Raw genomic sequence first — 21,752 nt, 5'->3', positions numbered from 1 at the left:
GATTTGCTGCTCAAGAAACATTTCTTATTATTATCAATGTTGAAAACAGTTGTGCTTCTTAACATTTTTGGTGGAAACCATGAGGAATAGAAATGTCAAAAGAGCAGTGTTTGTTAAAATAGAAATCTTATATCATACATGTATTTACTGTCACTTCTGATCAATTTAATGCGTCTCTGCTGAAATCTTGTTTTGTATCATGCTAGAAGATTATATACAAGATATATAGTAAGATATACAGTAGTTATGCTGTGGAATGTATAGTAAATATTTTCCTAAATGAATATCCTCCGATACTTTTTTTGCAAAACAATAGAAGTCTTCCATACCTCATGCTGTTTCTTGCTCTTTGTAGCTCCTGTCACTCTGAATATACTTTCAGCATTAGAAATGAGCAACTAAAGTTTATTTTTAACAATCCATGATCATCACGCTCATCACCAGTTTGCGCGCCACATTCCTGCACTGATTATTTTTTGAACCTGTCAAAATCAAATGAAGACTACTGCAAAGAGGCTGTTATTGAAGGCAGCCTGAGGCGGTGCAAACCATATTAGACTTGACAGCAAACATGCAACTTTCAAGTAAAAGTGTGCAGCAAAGCGTGTCACGTGTAAAGAGGGCGTTTACATAGACATCTTAAAGGCACAGCAAAAAAAAAAAAAAAAAGACCTGTCATTTGTAAAGGTGAAAGATAAGGTTGTAAAAAAGAAAGTTTGACTGATATTATTAGTGGACTTGAGAGGAAGTGACCCATTTAAAGAACTTGAAATACAGCCAGCGGATGCTGTTAAGCTGTGCTTTTTTTTTTAATCGCTGGCAATAAACGTAAACATTAGCTTTTATTTCCCAGCTGTCGAACAGTCTAAAAATAGACTTTTTGATTAACACATTTTTGTTTTATTTCTGAACTTTTTGAAGTTTAAAAGAAGAATTAGTTATATATAATTCCCCTCCACGAAATTAAGAATTACTCTTTGATGTTTATAGAAAATTAGCAGGCTTGAGACAATCCGAATTCAAATAAAAGAGCAAAGAATTTCCACTGGATGCCAATTTAAGCATAGCATCCTTGTCTGTTGTTCTTAGGTCACTCTGTTCTTGGCCTAGTTGCGCCCTCTGTTTTTCTCTCTTTACCATAGTCAGTAAATTATGAGAAGGGCCTGAAACGGCAGGGTAAAGGGGAAAAAGTATAGAAAAAAGAGTTGGAGGAAGAGAGAGCCTCCGGTGTTTGCAGTCACAAAGCTGCTTTATGGAGCTATGAACAAAAGCTCTTAAAATCTCCTCTGACGGAGAGGAATAAAGAGTAGCCTAAGGTGCCACTCATATCCCTTCTCCACCAGAATACTACCGGAGCAGGTGCTCACCCGGGGGATCTGCGGACCTCTTTTAGAACCAGCCTTTGATTAAACATAACCTGCCTCATCACAGTGTTTGTTTACAAGTCTTTGGGCGAACCAGAGTTTACACTGCGTCAGAGAGTACTGTGAATAATTTAGTTTCTACTGAGGCGGTTATGTCACAAAGACATAAACCATTTGCGGAAGATGTGTAGCATTTTGCAAAACTAAAGTCTGGAATAGTTGATGTAGGCATTCGTAGAACAATGAGTATTTAAAAGTCAACTTTACTGCGATCGTTCACTTGATTATAAACTTACTCTGCTTTATTTAAATGTAATGTATAATATTGTAATATTTTGGCTTAGTTGTAAATGTAATATAAATTACATTTTTATGTATTATGTGCTTTTAAGTCTCTTATGCTCACCTAGTCTGCATTTATTTGATTAAAAATACAGTGAAACAGTGATATTGTGAAATAATTTTACAATTGAAAAATCTATTTTATATTGTAATATATTGTAGAACATAATTTATTCCTGTGATGGCAAAACTGAGTTTTTAGCCTCAGGTCTTCAATGCCACATGATCCTTCAGTAATCTGTATAATATGGCAATTTGGTGCTTAAGAAACATCTCTTATTAATTATCAACCATTTTAACATTATTAATGTTGCTTAATATTTTGGTGGAGACTGATTTCTTTTAGGATTCTTTGATTGAATAGCATGTTTAAAAGCATTTATGTGAAAACGAAATCTTTTGTAACATTATAAATGTCTTTTCTATCACTTTTGATTAGTTTCATGAGTCCATGCTGAATAAAAGTATACATTTCCTTTAAATTATTTTATTATATTAAAGTACAATTCATAACAATTAACTCAATTTACTTATGATATTTGATAATAATTTTCTTTCACAAGGACTGAGAAAATAATGTGGCTGGAAAAGTCTACACCTCTACTATCCTCCTTCCTTTATTAATATTTTATGGACCTCGAGAAAGTTAACCCCTTTTAACCTTGCCAGTGGATATTCACACGTCTTTAACCAGTGCTGTTGTTCCAGTTCCCTCTTCATGTGGCATTTAAACAGTTGCTCTCCCAGGAAAATGTAAGGAGCCCGTTTTTAATATTATTTGCTCTTAAGTTAGAGTCAAGTCTCCGCAGACACTTGACTCTGGCATTTCAGTTTGCTGGTTCTAATGTAAATGTCCTTCAAATGACAGTAGAGCCTGGTGGCATTTCCTAGCACACACGAACAGAACCGAGAAATGTCATCTTTTATTTTTGGCCTTTTATTCGCACAAAATGCCACCCTCGGATGTCTCTTATGAGGATTTTGCTGCTAAACAACCCACCTCTGAAATTAGGTCCAAACATGTACAGTTTATGTTTGATATTTTTTGAGCAAACACACTCACGCAGGCTTAAACACATTTTTATCTTGGTTTAGAGGTGAAAAAGCAGACTTCCATTAATAGTTCACCCAAAAATGGAAGCTCTCATCATGTTCAAATCCACATGATTGTTGGTATCTGCGGAGACTTGGTGTCTGCGGAGACTTGACTCCCAAACCAAGATGGCGGCGCGTCCACACGCAGCGGCTTCTCTCTGTCCCGACAGAACGGTGTTTTCGTGTTTTTTGTCTTGTGAGTCGCAGTGTTTTTTGTACGTCGTCATCGCGTCTATCTGTCTTTAAGCGCGCATACAGTCGTGAGTTTCTGCTGGATGTCGGCAGAGCCGCATTTTTAGAGTTAAACTCCGAGCACGCGGAACAGCTGCGAGATCTCGGACTACTCCGGAGGCCTACATCATCACACCGACCCCCACTACTGCATCTCGCCCACAGCGGAGGCGCCACAAGCGGCGTGAGAGGAAGCAGAAGAGGGGTAAGCGCGGAGGTATCCGGGCTAGGCTAACGGCTAACCCACACAAGCCATCTATCCCCACCATCGTACTGGCTAACGTACGCTCTTTGGACAATAAACTGGACTACAACCGATTACTACGTTCAACTCAGAGGACTGTAAGAGACTGTTGTGTGTTTGTATTCACGGAAACATGGCTCAGCGACAGCGTTCCGGACTGCGCCATTCAGCTCGACCAGCTGACGTGCTATCGAGCAGACAGAGGTCTCGTCGCGGGAGGAAAAAACCCGCGGCGGCGGGCTTTGTGTTTACATCAATGACGCGTGGTGCCGCGATGCTGTTGTGATCTGCAAACACTGCTCACCCCTGGTGGAGTTTTATGATTATTAAGTGCCGGCCGTTCTATCTGCCGAGGGAATATACTGCCATACTGCTCGTATCGGTTTACATTCCCCCGAACAACAGCAACAGCAACAGGAACGATGCACTAAATGAACTATACCAGCACATCAGCGAGCAGCAGACAGCACACCCCCCGATGCTTTTCTCATCATAGCTGGGGATTTCAACCATGCTGACTTAAAGAGTGTGTTTCCAAAAATACACCAACACATTAACTTTCCAACACGAGGTAACAACATTTTAGACTTTGTTTACACCACACAGAGAGGAGCTTACAAAGCCCTCCCCCTCCCCCACCTCGGTGCCTCAGACCACATCACTGTCATGCTAATGCCTGCATACAGACCGCTCGTTAAAGTCGCTAAAACCAGTTCAGAAACAGATTCAAGTGTGGCCAGAAGGATCGTCTGAGGCTCTTCAGGACTGCTTTGATACAACTGACTGGAATATGTTTAAGCAGGCTGCCACTTACAGTAACACCACTGACCTCCAGGAGTACTCGGAGACAGTCACTGCCTACATCACCAAGTGTATTGAGGATGTAACAGTCACAAAAACCATCACTGTCCGGGCCAACCAGAAGCCGTGGATGACAGGGGAAGTCTACAGACTCCTGGAGACGCGGAACGCTGCCTTCAGAGCTGGAGACGAGGGGGGCCTGAGAACAGCCAGGGCCAACCTATCCCGCGGCATCAGAGAGGCTAAGAGACAGTACTCCCAGAAAGATAGCCCAGCGTTTCAGCGACAGCAGAGACACTCGGAGCCTGTGGCAGGGGATACAGACCATTACGGACTACAAGCCCCCACAGCGGACCTGTGACAGCAACATCTCTCTGCTGAACGAGCTGAACACCTTCTTCGCTCGCTTTGAGGCACAAAACTGCTCCACTGCACAGAAGACTCCACCTCCTTCCAGTGACCAGGTGATGATGCTGACCCCGGACAGCGTGAGGAGATCCTTCAGCAGGATCAATGCACGCAAAGCTCCGGGTCCTGACAACATTCCTGGGCGTGTACTGAGAGACTGTGCAGCAGAACTCACTGATGTCTTCACAGACATTTTCAACATCTCACTTAGTCAGGCTGTTGTTCCCACATGCTTCAAAGCTACCACCATCATTCCAGTCCCGAAGAAGCCATCTCCATCCTGCTTCAATGACTACCGTCCTGTTGCACTTACTCCCATCCTCATGAAGTGCTTCGAACGGCTAGTCATGCACCATATCAAGTCTGCCCTCCCCCCCTCCCTGGACCCATTCCAGTTTGCATATCGGTCCAACCGAGTCGACCGATGATGCCATCTCAACTACCCTCCACTCAGCACTCACACATCTAGAGAAAAAAGACTCATACGTCAGAATGCTGTTCATAGACTTCAGTTCAGCATTCAACACAATCATCCCTCAACAGCTCATTCACAAACTGGTCGAGCTGGGGCTCAACACTTCGCTGTGCAACTGGCTGTTGGACTTTCTGACTGGAAGACCTCAGGCAGTACGTGTCGGCAGCAACACATCCAGCACCATCACACTGAACACTGGGGCCCCCCAAGGATGTGTGCTGAGCCCCCTCCTCTTCACTCTGCTGACCCACGACTGCACACCGTCACACAACTCCAATCTCTTTATTAAGTTTGCGGATGACACGACTGTGGTGGGTCTCATTAGCAACAGAGATGAGACAAACTACAGTAGCGAGGTGAGCTGCCTGGCCGGGTGGTGTGCAGTGACAACAATCTCTCTCTGAACGTGGAGAAGACGAAGGAGATTGTTGTTGACTTCAGGAGAGCGCACACTCAGCATGTTCCCCTGACCATCAACGGTGCGACTGTGGAGAGAGTGAGCAGCACCAAGTTCCTGGGTGTGCAAATCACAGAGGACCTCTCCTGGACCGACAACACCGCAGCACTGGCCAAGAAATCACAACAGCGTCTCTACTTCCTCCGCAAACTGAGCAGAGCCAGAGCCCCATCCCCCATCATGTACACCTTCTACAGAGGCACCATCGAGAGCATTCTGACCAGCTGCATCACTGTGTGGTATGGCGCCTGCAACGCGTCCTGCCGGAAGACTCTGCAACGCATAGTGAGAGCAGCTGAGAAGATCATTGGTGTCTCTCTCCCCCTCCCTCCAGGACATTTATGGAACCCGTCCTACTCGCAAAGCCCTCTGCATTGCAGGTGATCCCACTCACCCGTCACACAGCTTCTTCAGTCTGCTGCCATCAGGGAGGAGACTGCGGAGTCTCCAGGCCAGGACCAGCAGACTGAAGGACAGCTTCATCCATCAGGCTGTCAGGAAGCTGAACTCGCTCCCGAACTTGCCCCCCCGTCCCTCTTCTGCCTCAGGCACCACTGAACTATGAACCACAACCCCCCCCCCCCCCAGGTCCCACATCCCAGGTCCTTCCACCCCCCCCTCCCTCTAACATACGATGACATGCACCAGTCACTTTGTGCAGCAGTGGTCTGCTCACTACCTCATTCACTCATTCACCATGGAACTGACATCATTCTACCACCTCATCAGTCAGTTTAATAATATAACTGCTCTTGAGCCCTTTGTCACTTTGTCACTTTTAAATCAGACTGAATAAGCTATTTTTTTATGCACTAAAAATATACCTTGTTTTGGTTGCTTAGCTTTAGATTCACTCTATCTGCCATGTGCCTTGCGCTGCTTTTATTTAACCTTATTTTTTTTATGTCTTTTTTACATTCCCTTATTGTATAGTTCTTATCTTATATTTTATATTTGATCTAGATTTTTAGGCTCTACTGTTCGTGTTATCTGTATGCACCGGGGGTCTGAGAGTAACGCAATTTCGATTCTCTGTATGTATGTACTGTACATGTGGAAGAATTGACAATAAAGCAGACTTGACTTGACTTGACTTGTATGGTATTTTTTAAAGACTACTACACTGCAGACGCACAGTTTTCAAAAGTGCCAAATGCTTTAGAGACTGAATCTCATTTTACACAGTCTGTGCACACATTCCACCTCTGTGTCACCGACTCCTTTCTAAATGGAGCAATCTGTGACTATACTATGCTTGAATAACACATAACACAAGATTTCCTGTGATATGAAGTCATTTGACCTTGTTCTACACATTTTGGCTAACAAGTACATCTCTCTGTGTGTTTCCAAACCATTTTCACAGGAATTATGTTAAAGCATGTGCTTTTTAAGTCTTTTAAAGCCTCGCGAATGGCCAAAACCACCCTTTTTCTTTCCATATAATCCATCCAGTTTCACAATTCCAGATTCTGAATCCCAGTTTCCAAATCTCATCTACGGGAGATCAGTTCTATTTACAGTTTTGAATGGAGTGCACTTGTTCTGAAAGGAAAGGCTGAAACGCAACCAGGGAATCCAATTTTAATTTTGTCAATCTGAGGCTGTGTTTAGAAAGACTCTATGTTTGCAGTCAAGGGGATTGTGAGGGGATTGTGACAGTGAACCAGAACTGGTTCACTGTCTCTAATTGTGTTTGTTTTACTGGAAGGTACCACCCGGCTGCCCAGAGATGGGGAGGTTCCAGGAGTGGACTATAATTTCATCAGCGTGGGGGATTTTCGCATCCTGGAAGAGAGTGGATTACTACTGGAGAGCGGAACATATGATGGTATGAAACACTGTTTCTATACTGATATTTTTCATACAAACTGACATGAATGATATCTCGAATCATATGCCTTGTTGGAAAGTGCATTCACTGTGGCCCCATGTTGACAGCGGGACTAGACTCATGCCAGGCAAAGCCTGCTGGGACAGGGAGGCATGCCAGTAGGAAATGGCCATATGTGCTCTGCTCTCAAAGAGGGAGACGATCTGATCCTAGGACACACACACATGCATGCTAACACACAGATGTACACTAATCCCGGCAGACTGTTTCTTAAAGGAATAGTTCACATCTGGAAGTCACAGTTGGGTTTTACAATACATTTGCTGGAATGATATGACATTTCACCCCTAATGCAGCATTACTCTATATAGATTTGTCTCTGTGTGGTCATGCTTGAGCAATAGCAAACAGATGTTAGGCATTTCTGATCCCCTCATTCCGGTAGTGTGGATAAAATTACAACTCTCAAGGCAGCTTTCGATGTAATCCTGTCTAAGCAAGCTTGGCTGAATTAAGAGTTGATCCTGATCAATAAAGATTTAGCGCTTGTTAAAAGCACACAGACATAAAGAATCTCAGTCTGTAAACATGAATAGACTATGGCACAATTTACTGTACTTGCTGCCTGTTGAGTAACATATCTGCACAATTTTTAGTCCAATAAATGGAGAGATGTCCTGTGCTCACTTGGAATAATTCTCATTTATTGGCATGCTAAAAAATATAATCTTTGTCTCTTAATACATAATAAAGACATATTCTAGAAAAAGAAAATGTCAAGGGCCGTCAATGTCCAATACTCCGGACACAGTTTAAAAAAAATAATGATAAAAAACAAACAAAAATAAATAAATATTACAAATATGAGACTGGATGAATTTATGGAAATATGCAAATGATACAAACAAAATCTTAATACAAACAATTTTAAATTTTCTTTATTCAAAGTATAATTTTATTAAGTAAAAAATATAAAGATTTGGGATAAATCAAATGAAGTCTATTTTTAGGGCTGTCAAATTGTTAATTGTTAAACTGTTCGAATTATCTCATTATTAACAGTAATACATGGGGGAAAATCATGCTGTTTGGACAAACTTTAATAATAATAATAATACATTTAAATAAAAAATCATATTATAGTAATGAGTCAAGTTTTATTGTACTTATGAAAATATGCAAACAAAGCAAACAAATCTTAATCTTAAAATAGTCCTTTTTCTTTGCAGTTTTCTTTAGATTCACTCAAAAGTTCCAGAATGTTAGTACGCATTTTATAAAATGTAGGCGATATATGTGCTACTTTGGACCTCTTATGTTGTGTAAAACTCATAAATCTCTGCAATCTGTCCACATTCCTCAATTTGATCTATTCTGATGTTATAGATGCACTTTATGTGCACCAGAATTTTTTGACAACATTAAGAGAATGCAGGGACAACGTTTCCCTCGGTGTGGGATTATACAGCTCTCTGCAGATTACTGGTGACAGATTACGCTGTAAATCTGCTCTAATACTGAGTGTGGCACATACATTCTGATTCCGTCATGGTTAGCTGAGTGCATATGTGCTGATTAATCAGTTACTGCATCATGCAATAGCTCTAATTAGCCAAGCACTTACCTAGCATTTATTTCAAACCATGTTGTATATATTTATAAAGAGTTTTGTTGCCAGTGTGTGTTTATCTGTGGAAGGAGATGATCTTTGCTGATAAGGAGAAGTTGTTCAGTATACTAAAATGTTCTGTCTCTTTAAGAAGGATTCAGTCTTTCAAGTTGAAAGTTTGACATCAAGTACTATTCTGTTGCAGATTTCTTAACTCTTCCAAGTAGTATGGAAAGTCTCTTATGCTCGCCAAGGCTGCATGTATTTAATCCAAAAAAAGTTATATTGTGAAATATTATTACAATTTAAAAGAACAAGATCATTAAAAAAATCCTAAAGATTCCAGTCATTTGAATGGTAGTGTATATCTACATAGGTTTACTTGCCCCTTCATGTCACATTAATAAAGTCAAACAGTGGTTAGCTGATTTAATTGTTCAAGCATCCCTTCTTGTTTAATAGTGCAGCTCTTTGCCAGAATAAGCAGCAAAATGGACCAGAATTTATGTCGATATTCAAATGTCTGTCTCAGTGAGACTATAGTCTTGGAAACATGGTATTTTCACCTGATGATGCACAAAATGTATAACAAATGTTAAGGTAGCAGCACAGAACGTTTCCTTACGCTGGGACACTGGATAGCAGGAGATCTCATTTGTATAATGAAGAGAGACAGAGAGGGATGGAGTGAATATTCATCACCGCATATTCACGAGAGGTGAGCGAAGTTGTCAACAGTAGTTAATTGCTTGTGAAAAAGCTTATTCCCACATGGTTTCAGTTTCTATTTGCTAATTAAACGCTTTAGAATTTACAATCTAAAAAGGAGAGGATTAATCTTTCAGCTGATTACAAGGATTATATTTTACATTGGCAAAAGATGAATATGTGACCTTTAAAGCTTTTATTTCTTTTTTCTTACAGAGACGTTAATGATGTCTAGGGGCAGCATATTTATTTCAAGGATGAAGGATGGAAACAAACAAAACAACAAATTTGGATAATTTAAATTAATCTGCGTATAATTGGTGAAGGTTGAACGGTTGATTTGAAAAAATCATACTGAGAGTGATTTCTTTAGTGTTACATCAAGGGGGAATAATGAAGCACAACCCTTCAACTCATACACACACACACACACACACACACACACACACACACACACACACACACACACACACACAAACACATTAAAATATACCACCAAATTAAAAATTCAATTGAATACATTATGCTGCTCAACTGATTGGCTGTACCATTGTTTCTGATGCATATTAATGAACTGATTTTTGCATGAGAAGATAGTGGGAAAAGTTTCATTACTGAATCCAGTGGTGAGTGTAATTACTTTCAAGGCACCATCGAATGGAAAGAGTATAACATTTCACACTGCATATTGGATTGTCGACACCTAGATCTCCGTTTTTGAGAAAGCTGGGACTGAGGAAGAAAGCAAAGGTAGTGATAAAGAGATAAATTTGCAGGCAGCTCTTGTCTCAGTGTTACAGAATCAGCTGTTTCATCGGGTTTGTGGCTTGTTAAATCAAAGATAATGTAGCAAAAGCGTGGAATCATACCTCTGAAGTTTTAAAGTATCTACTTTTATGACTTATTCAAAGGTATCATGAATCAAAAGAGTTTCTTTGTCTTTAAACAAGGCACTCTTCATTTTCAGGTAACTTCTATGGCACTCCCAAACCTCCTGCGGAGCCCAACTTGGTTCAGCCTGACCTGGTCGACCAGGTTTTGTTTGAGGAGGATTATGGCGCCGAAGTCCAACGAAAGCGAACAACCTCTGTCAGCAAGATGGACCGCAAGGACAGTGTGGTCCCTGAGGAGGAAGAAGATGAGGAACGGCCACAGCTCCCAAATGGCATCCCAGGTCAGTGGACAGACTTTAATGTGTGTGTGCTTTTGTTAACCAAAATGTGTACGATTGCAGTCTAAAAATTGCCACCCATATTGGCACAGACTGTGCTTTTTTGCCATATATATCTTGGAACTTTGGCTCAGTGTTACTTTAGTATTATTTATAGATCATAGTATTTATTAATATTTTGAATTAGCTTTATTTTTTATTATTTTCTGTTTTAATTTAAATTTCACTTTTAGTGGTTTCCTGTTATTTATTATTTTTTAAATTTTCCTTTAGCTTTATTTATTTTTTTTTCATTTTTAGTTTGTCATTTTAGTACTTCAACTTAAATGTATCAGATAGCTGCCAAATCAACATTTCTCATTTTTAGTTTTTTTTTTTTTTTTTTTTTTTTTTTTTTTTTTTTTAGTGTAAGCTTTTCAAATAATATTTATGTTTAAATAATTTAATTATTATTATTTATTTATTTTTTTTACTTCAGTTGCTGTGTTTCTGTCAGTTCTGTATTTGTAATCATATACTTCAGAACTGCAACCCAAAATTTCTGTAACTGTCAGAACTTCACTGGAGGATAAGATTAATCGCAAAGGCAATTAATTGGCTGTTGGGGAGCATGTCAAATGAAATGATCAAAGACTGCCCATTTTGCCCTGCAAGAAAGAAGTCTTTAATATTCCTGAAATTTGTCTGAGACTGCAAATCTTTTACCAAATATCTGTGTGCTTGAGGCTTTAACCTGCTGTCTGCTTCAGTCATGTGCAAGTGATCAGTCTGAGGCCTTACATGATCTCTCAGAGAAGAAGCTCGTCCTTTACTCAAGGAGAAAGCAGCACAGAGAGGCAAGCTTTGCTTAAAAAAGAGCCAAGCCCTCTGCTCTCATGCTCTCATTAGTTCACAGTATAACCTTATAATCCTTTTGAGATCAGCAGTTGTGCTTTCAAGGCTACAGGCCTGAAATTTATGCTCTATTTGTATACTGCAGTACTTCAGAGTAGTGTTTCGGCAAGCGAGTCACATTGCTCCATAATGGCTTGCTTAATGCGTGGAGGATTCATGTCCATGACCATGGTGTCAATCAGCTTTATAGATAGACGAGCTGTTTAGATGTTATGGGTCTTTTGGTTTTAACCCTAGCTTTTGACTTCAGACAATGTAAGACTCTAGTGTCCCCAGCAGCAACCAAGCTTATATCCTCAGTATCTGTCTGTCTGTCTGTCTGTCTGTCTGTCTGTCTGTCTGTCTGTCTGTCTGTCTGTCGCTGGCTGGCTGGTAAAATTATTTTTTGACATACCCCTGTAGTAAAATGTTTATTTTAGACCATAGGATCATGGTAATGCAATTTTCGTACATGCACCAGGATTTTTATTGTTTAATTCCATGATTTTCCATGAAATACCATCTAAATACTGCTAAATCCTACTAAATACTATGGTAATCATTCAGTAACACTGTATATATATATATATATATATATATATATATATATATATATATATATATAATATATGTATTTCCCTTTAATACCATGGTATCTGTACAGCATCCTTGTTCAATCTTTCTGGTTGCCTTCTCATAGCTCCCTTGAACTTATCTAGTAAATGCTTCAAAAAGACTCCTGACACAGTTGTTGTTTCCCGCGATGTATTGCTATTAATCAAAAGCTGTTGCGTTTCTATAGTCATGTTTGACTACTGGGACTCATAAAGTCTTCCCTCCCAGCCTTGGCATAAGCCAGTGGAAAGGGAATAGTTGTTAAAAATTCGGTGAAGTAATCTCCTGGCTCATGTTAAAAGAGACGTTTAATGGGGAGTGTCCTTGCCGCAGAATAGTGTCATATTCTGCCACTTCAAGTGTGTTTAAACAGAGGGAAAATGGCAGCAAATTAGTTATTGTGCATGCACACACATACTTACTGTTGTTACGTACAAACACAGACAGCTGCTGTTACCACGGGCATTTCTTGCTATGATGCAGTGTTGCGGAAATAAAGTACAATGCTGTAGTCTTTTTTATAGAACTGTAGTCATTACTGCATTCAATTATGTTCATTTACTCAAAATATTCAGATTTTGGATCATGTGCAAAACTGTGCAGAATCCATCAGATAAGAGCTTGCAGTTTTTAAAATTAGTCAAATCCTGTTGCGTGATAATAGTCAAAATCTTTGTATAGTACTTTTATACATTGTTTCAAAGCAGCTTTACTGAAAATCATGATGTTAATGTTTATAGTATCTTAATATCTTTGTGCCTTACAGTCACATTTAGGAGATTAGAGCTGGACGATAATATAGTTTACATTTTGTAACAATACAAGCAAACAGGCAGTTGAGATTTGCTGTATAGAATTTATCATCCTATGCGAATATACTGTATGTATGTGGATAAGCTTGGACTTACTTATATATCCAACTTTATATAAAAAGCTAGGAGATAATATTGTTACTTTTTGTGATGAAATGAAAAAATCTGGCATTTGAGATTTGTTATATAGTATATTTTGCTTTACATGAGTGTACTGTCTTATTGCAGAAAAAGCTGGATATAATATATATCCAACTTTATATATATAGTTATGCAATAATACATTTTGCATTTGGCGACAATATAAACAATCCAGCAGCCGGAATTAGCTATATAGGATATATCGCCCTTACAAGAGTTTACTGTATGTGTGCGGATAGAGTTGGAAATACTTTTATAACCAAGTTTATATAAAGAGCTAGGTGGTAATATGTAGTTACATTCTGCAGCAGTAAAAAAAAAAAAAAAATCAGGCTGTTGAGTTTTGCTCTATAGTATATATATATATATATATATATATATATATATATATATATATATATATATATATATATACACACACACTGTATATCACCCTATGCATGTATATTGTACATATGCAGATAAAGATTTATATAATATAAATCCAACTTTGTCAATAGAGCTGTGTGATAATGCTGTTTACATTTTGGTACGATATAAATTTGCTGTATAGTATATATGTTGTTTTACATGAGTATACAGTACCTTAAGTATGTACTATTTATCCAACTTTTGAAATATCACTGGCCAATAATATAGTTTTTCAACATTTTTTGACAATATAACAATCAAATTGAGATTTGCTGTATAGTAGAAGCAAGATGTTCACGTTTATATGTTATACTGTATATGCTATACAGTATTATGATGAAAAAAGAAAGCAAATACAAAATATTTATGTAGCATTAATTTTTGTTAAAAATTAAATGATGTCATTAAATTGTGGCTATATATACTTTTTCTGCTATGTACCTGAAACAGGAAAAGATCTTGCTTGCACACCATCCTACTTTGACATGCAAATCATTCTCCTGAGTTAGTTTTGCATTGTTTTTATCTTTTTTCCTTCTGCAGAGAGGACAGAGGAGTGGAGGAAAGCTGTGCCCAGCTACACTCAGTCCAGTGGTGGAGGCACCGCAGGTGGCAGTGGGACACTGGAAGTCCACACCTGGAGCTCTTTAGCCAGAGACGAAAGCCTGGAGCCGCTGCCGTACAACTGGGAAATGGCCTACACAGAGACAGGCATGGTCTACTTCATAGAGTAAGTGTGTGTGGCCATCAGAGGAGAGATTTGGACTTTACTAACTACAAGAGATCTGCTGCTGTACTCATAAATTTTGGGTCACCTTCTGGTTTATGGCCTGTTCATAAATAATAGGGCCTGTTCATACAGTAGCTTTGGGAATATGGATGTATTAACAGAGAAAAGTGCATTTCATGTAAAAAAAAGTGAAGATGTGCAGTTACAGATGTGTAATTTGGGTTATTACATGTGCATAATCAACCTTGTTGCATCATATTCAGATACAAGATACTATTTATGTTTAATCATGCACATGGGCATATTTCCTCATGAGATTAGAGAGCTATGGTAGAGGTTAAGACTTTTAGTATTCATTTGGATGCAAATTGTGTAAATTGTAAATATATTTATAATATTTCCAAAATCTATATGTAAATTCTGTCAGCATTGAATGATATTAATATTATCCATTACAGACTTAGTTTTGGTTATTTTTAAACCCATTGCTTTATACCTTTGAACCGAATGTATACCTTGAAGTCTTGATGATTTTTTTTATTGTTGTCAAATTGTTTAATGCCATCTAATTTGACACGCTGTATATCACAGAATGTTGTTTTTGTGTTTATTATTGTTTTCACACCACTGAATGTCATGTGGGGTTTGATGCAGTATTCACAGTACCGCAGGATATTGTTTCGTTTGTTTTTGTATTTTGTTTTGCATTTTTTGCCACTGTAGTATTCCTGTGGAGTGTTTTCATTTTTTATTGCTGGAGGTTCTTAAAGTAATATTTTGATGCAGTAGCTGTATGCAAATCGCATATTTATACAAAATTTTTATTTACTGGCTTTAAATTTGCTCCCCAATAATTCCCTTTTATAGGCAGTAATATTTGTTAGCAGGCAACGCATTTTCCCCTCCATTGCGCTGCCGTCTGATTCTATTCAGGTCAAATCTCAAACTCCATCGACATAGTATTCCAGTTTCTATTTTCACAAACGGCATGCTTTATCACTTTCTCTCCCCGTCTTGCTGATATCTGATGTTTTTCTCACTCTGAAAAAGTGTTGCTTTAAAAAGTCAAGAGCAGAGCTGTCAGAGCGAAAGAATAAATATAGCTCGCAGTGTGGCCTAGATGCTCTTTAAAGAACAGAGTCAAAGTCCTGTTTGTGTGTGTACATTTGGGGTCACAATCATTAATATTTTAGTGCTTCTAAAATTTTCCAGTTTAGTTAATAAGACTCATGACTACAGGCCATTGATAATCTTAACCTCTTTGACCTGCCAAGGCTTTATAATAACTTTCTTTGATGCATTACATTAGTATAAATAAGCAGTTCTCAAACTGAGGTCATTGCAATATCAAAAATAGACCTAAATAATAAAACAACTGACAAAAAGCACTAACAATGAATTAATCAACTAATGAATCAGTTCTTGATAATGAATGAACACGTTCAGTCCAACTGCTTGTGATTAGTCAGCTCATTAAGGTTCATCAGCTGAAAGTAGCAGTCTAGTTCATTTTAATAAAAGAAGAACAAAACAGTCTAGCAAAATGATGGTAGCTCGGGGTGTTATGTAGCCCACAATTTTAGTTTTACTCTTGTGAAATACTACTAGTCTAAATACAGGTCTGGTATCTAATGCATTTTGTTTTTTGTTTTATAGCCACAACACAAAATCGACTACATGGTTGGACCCGCGTCTGGTCAAAAAAGCCAAGCCCCCTGAAAAGTGTGAGGATGGAGGTGAATCATAGCATATACATATTTATACATGAAGCCGTAAACATGTACGACAGCTACATGCATATGCAAATAGAAGTTCAATTGCATTCAGTCAGATGCGTGTACCCTTCTACATTCACACGCTGACACACATAGCAGAGAGCATGATTGCATAACCTTATCTGAATGCATTCACTTCCTCTTGCCTTTTCACTCCATAATATACACACAGGCACACATGATGTCTAACAAAATGTAGCTCTCTTAAGGGAGTTTTAAAGTCCTGTGCTATATGCTCACTGGTGCACAATACTATTCTGTTTGTGTGTGTTTGTGTGTGTGTATGTGTGTGTGAAGCTCTCTGTTGCGTGAACAGCACTTTTTTTTCCCTCATTAGTTCATTTGGGCATAATGTACGTCCAGCAGAGGGGATACACACTCGCACACACAGCGGCTTACACTGCCTGTTTATTTGACTATTTTGTAAAAATAAAATAAAAATATCATATAAAAATATATTTATTTGTTCTTGGATTAATACCAAGCAACATAATATGTGTATTAAAAACCAGAAAAGTGTCGGAGATTATTTTATTTTATTTTATTTTATTTTATTTTATTTTATTTTATTTTGTTTTATACAGTTTATTGAAATCACATGATACATTATTAAACACTAGCTTGTTTTGCATGTTATGATATTATTATAAAATATGTATTTTATTAAATATGTAAAGTACATATTAAATACGTAAAGTACATGTAAAGTACATATTAAATACCCTTTCCACTAAAACATAATTTTATTAAGAACATATAATGTATTATATTTAATATATTTAAAGCAGAATTAAGTCAGAAAAATTGTATTATATTTGGTCAAAATAATGTAATAAAAAATATATTTTATTAAACATTAATCATAATATCATGCTGCAGAAAACATAAAAATAAAATAATTTAATTAAAATTTAAATGCTTTCCCTTCTGAAATGTTGAAAAGTGCTCATTTATTTATTCATTTCTATATTGATATTTATTTATATATATTTTTTTCAAAGTCTATGTATTGTTTCATGTTTTTTGCATGAAAAAAGCTGTCATAATTTAATTGATAACCATTTTACACCCATTTTCATATCCTTAAATTAACCAGGCTGCTAAAGTACCTGTAATATTTATTCATGTAAATACTTCAGCTTTGTTATGATTGGCTAACCTTTGACATTTTAAAAATTAAAAAAATCAAGGAAATTGATGGTTCTTTGTGATATGACCCCATTTAAATGTTACTTGCTGTTGTTAATGATGATGCAGCAGCCATATACAGTGTGTGTGTGTGTGTGTGTGTGTGTGTGTGTGTGTGTGTGTGTGTGTGTGTGTGTGTGTGTGTGTGAGAATTGGCATTTAAACACATTACTTTCGTTCCTTCATCAGAACTTCCATATGGTTGGGAGGAGATCGATGACCCGCAGTACGGCACATACTATGTTGAGTAAGTGTTATGATATGATTTGTTTTTAATGCTTGTTAAATTATAGGCTAGCAATATACTTTAGAAATTTCTCTTGTCATCCTCAGTCACATAAATCAGAGAACCCAGTTCGAGAATCCAGTTCTAGAGGCCAAGAGGAAACTCGGTTTAGACACTGCAGTTGCAACTCAGACCCAACAGAGGGCAGCACCTCCTCCAGGTACAAACGTGCACCTCCCTAACTGTGAATTTAAACTGAATTTATGAGTGTTTAAAGGGAACAGCAAAGGCACTCAGCATGTTAGCGTTTCCCGACAGCAGCCCGGAGACAAACACACGGGCTCCTCGCTGGGTGAATGATTGTGTGTGGGGGAAAGAGGGACAGAAAGATAAGATTAAAAAATGGTGAGTCATCTGCCATTCTCAATATGAATGGATGAATTAAAGATTCTTCCATTACAACGAATGCATTATAGATGTGTTTGAGCATGTGCGTATATGAGAGAGAGCAAAAATCCAGAGGAAGAGAAGAGTGCTGATTTAGGGTGAATGGATGGGAGTATAAATGTTATAGAGATTGCTTTGCAGCACATCACAGGCTGTATTAACATAAAAGAGAACATTAGCTTCCATCATGCATTCACATTGCCTCTCTTTGATCAGTCCCTCTCTAAAGCATGGCTTTACTTCTTCACATTCATTCTGGAGTTTCTGGAAACAATGACTGCTGTCCATTCAGGCCAGTAAATCCATATCTACAGATGTGAACTGTAGTTATCGAGGCAGAGATGAGAGGAACACAGGAGTCTGAGGGCTTTGATTGGATGGAGAACAGCCTAACAGACCCTCTATTCAGTCATTAGGGGTTGAAGGAAGAACAAGGAGAAAAAAACACATTTTCTTTTGCTTTACTGAAATGTTCAGTTATCATGTCATTGGTGAGACCACAATAAGTTTCATTGCTTTGGATATAGAAATTGCAAAAGTGGCATCTACAGACACAACGCTAGAGCTTTTGCAGAAATATGTTCACAGTGTGATTTTAATGGATAGATGAACTCAGTTGGCCCTCACATTCAGAACTTACGTAGGACATTCCTATTTTTTTACAGTTTCTAAATATTAACATAATTTAACCAGTTACACTACTGTTAAAAAGTTTGGGGTCAGTAAGATTTTTTTTTAAAGAAATCAATATGTTTATTCAGCAAGGACAATAAATGGATCAAAAATGAGAATTAAGATAATTTTACAAAAGATTTTGATTTCAAATAATTTTTTTATTATTTTTTATTAATCAAAGAATAAAAAAAAATGTATTATGGTTTCCACAAAAATATTAAGCAGCCAACTTTTTTCAAACTTGATGATGATGATGATAATAATGTTTCTTGGGACGTGCACAGGGGGGTTGCTCAGGTTGCCCGGGCAACTGCCCATATGCCCTTCTCGACTCACGTTGCCCTTCCGAGGTGGAAAAAAAATAAATAAACAAAATTAATTAAAAAAATCGTACAATGGATGCAGAATTTCACGCAGGCCTAGATAAAAAAAAAAATACATAAAAAAAAATCGCAAAGCCACACTCACTTCCATATTCGGGCACCCGTCCGAAAGTGAAAGTCGGTAGGGGAAGGGCAAACTCTCTTTACGTGGCTGCAGCGCTGCACGCGACCGGCACCTGAGCTGAGCCTGCATGAGCGGCCCCCTAGAAGGAGATTGTCGCGGTTGTCGGGTGAGACGACTCAACGTTGTCGGAAAAGTAATAGTAAGGTTATAATCGTTAACGAAAACGAACGAAAAAACGGAAAACTAGTTGGGAAAAAAAAAATGTGTTAACTGAAATAAAAATAAAAACGAGGCATTACAAAAAACGATAACTAACCAAAACTGTAATGTGTGTTTGGCAAAACTATCTAAAATAAAATAAAATTATAGATTAAATGTCCTTAGTTTTCGTCTTTGTCAATTTCTTTCATAGAGCAAACGTTCAGCTGCATTTCATTTCCCTGCGTCTCTCACTCACGCGTCTCTCTGACGTTATTCGCGCGCGCACAGCCCTCCCCTCCGTGCACACCGCGTCTCCATGAGAACGAGTGTTGGAAGCAAGTTCGCGAAAGGTTGGTATCTCGTGAAAACCATTACACAATCACACATTAAAAAGTGGTATAAAAATATTTTTAATCCTGAATATAATTTTGTCAGTGTGTTAATGTCGACCCGAGAAGCGATTGCTACTTTAGAAAGTTAACTAGACGCAAGTTTGAGGTAAAATGCACTTGGGTTGTCGATGTCAAAACACTATTTAAGCTGTGATTCAAGTAAGGAATAATTGACGACGGGCCGTTGAATTATTAGAAAAATAATGCACACCTGAGGTGGTGATTCGGTCACGACTCGAAGCGGAGTAAATTATTCCGCTTATACCACGGTTACCACACCTCAAGACATCGATCAGATGATATATTTAAATGGATTCGTTCGGTTTTTGTACTTAATCGCTATTGTGGGTAGGACTTTTTCTTCCGCATCTCATCCAACGCTTCTTTTGCTGGTTTCACAATGTCATTTTAAAGCTGGTAATGGAGGCTTGAGCCGTTGATAGTATTATAAATGCAGTTATTAATGAAGTTATTAGAAAGAGAGCGAGAGAGACAGAGACACACACACACACACACACACACACACAGAGAGAGAGAGAGAGAGAGCTTGTGTGAATTAGACTGCAGCAGCGTCTCTAAACAGCGCTGTTATTACCTCGCTAGTGAGAAATGTCATGTGTAACGTTACTTTTGGAAAATCGTCTGTCATGTTGTTGTTTTTGTTAGTCCTGTAATTTCCGTTATTACAGTTTTACTATGCGAAGTGATATGGAACTGTAATGCGGTCAAGAGAGCTGCCTGGAACTACGTTCGCCATGCTTTTCCCCAGAAAATAATGTCACGCCTCAGAACGTTCGTCAGCCAATCAGATTCAAACATTCAACGGCCCCGTAGTATAAATATTAAATAATGTTATGTCATTTTTTTACTCTTACACTGAATGTTTGCTCCCTTCATTCCAGATGAGTAGGCTATTGTATAGGGTAAATTTAGTATAGGGTGTGAAAATTGTACAGCTGTGGAATTTGTATAGGGTGTGAATTCTGTATAGAAAATTATTGCTTGACTAAAGTAAAGCCCTCTCTCTCTTTCTCACCCATGCACACTCACTTATGCACACACCCACGGCACACACACACACTAAAAAAATAAAGCTTTATTTAAAGTTTTCTTTTTATTTGTTATTTGTCATGTTCTTTTTCTCAGATTAAACTCCCTGACAATCTGACAGAAATGTCTTGTTGTGGCTCAAAAATGGGTTGAACACATGCGGTTCATGTATGTCTTCTTTAGTCTGTTGGCTTTTTAGGTTTTTTACTGGCACACGTCACTTACACATTTTGCACTTACTGCGGAGTGTTGAGACTGTTTACATATGTGTGCCCATATGTACATTTTATGTACTGATTTTATTTTTGAATGAATATTTTCTAAAATTGTATGATGTTTTTGTTGAGTTATTATTACACACTCGTGTATTAAATAAATTCAGTGCACACAGACTGAAGTAGTTTAATTCTTTGGTTCTAAAGACTAAAACTAACACTAAAAAGTCATGTTTTTTCTATGTTATTATTAGTAGTAGTTAAGGTGATTGAGTGCTGTATTTCAGTGTTTTACTTTGTGTATATATATTTTAATAAAGACCCCGTTATTCTCAGTCCTTCATATAGCCCGTGAGTTTTTTTTTTTTTTTTTTTGGGGGGGGGTGAGTGCCCTTTTTTTAGGTCAGAGCAACTGCCCCTCAAAATTCCTGTGCACGTCCCTGCTTGAGCATATTAGCATATTATAATAAAGTTATTGTAAAACAGTAATAAAGTTGCAATAATATTTCACAATATTTCTGTTTTTACTGTATTTTTACTGTAATCATAAAATATTTATTTCAATAACATTAGCAAAGCTTGCCGACCCAAATGTTTTGAACAGTAGTTTAATGAAAATAAATATAATTTATCATTTATATTTTATATAACATATTACATTATTATAGTCGTACTTAGAATATTAATTATATATAAAAATATCATATAAATACTTTTTTTTGTGTATATATATTTTTACATAATAATATTTAGATTCTACAGTATTAATATAATGATAGTGGCAAAACAAAACGTGAAACAAATCACCAGCAAAT

General features: G+C 37.7%; 1 protein-coding gene across 5 annotated transcripts in view; it reads left to right on the top strand.

The window, feature by feature from the left end:
- The window catches only part of LOC109075191 (membrane-associated guanylate kinase, WW and PDZ domain-containing protein 3-like), a 117,634-nt gene that overhangs the window by 77,115 nt on the left and 18,767 nt on the right, over nucleotides 1–21,752 (top strand). For all 5 annotated transcript variants that reach the window (XM_042758827.1, XM_042758826.1, XM_042758829.1 and 2 more), the window contains 6 exons: nucleotides 7,129–7,248; nucleotides 10,536–10,742; nucleotides 14,135–14,321; nucleotides 15,978–16,057; nucleotides 17,474–17,531; nucleotides 17,618–17,730. In XM_042758827.1, coding sequence (XP_042614761.1) covers nucleotides 7,129–7,248; nucleotides 10,536–10,742; nucleotides 14,135–14,321; nucleotides 15,978–16,057; nucleotides 17,474–17,531; nucleotides 17,618–17,730 — 765 coding nt within the window. The remainder of the gene's footprint in view (nucleotides 1–7,128; nucleotides 7,249–10,535; nucleotides 10,743–14,134; nucleotides 14,322–15,977; nucleotides 16,058–17,473; nucleotides 17,532–17,617; nucleotides 17,731–21,752) is intronic.

This window comes from Cyprinus carpio, chromosome A6, assembly GCF_018340385.1.
Source record: "Cyprinus carpio isolate SPL01 chromosome A6, ASM1834038v1, whole genome shotgun sequence".
Lineage (NCBI taxonomy): Eukaryota > Metazoa > Chordata > Actinopteri > Cypriniformes > Cyprinidae > Cyprinus > Cyprinus carpio.
The sequence above is the reverse complement of the archived record's forward strand: the minus strand, read 5'-3'. Positions and strand labels throughout refer to the sequence as shown.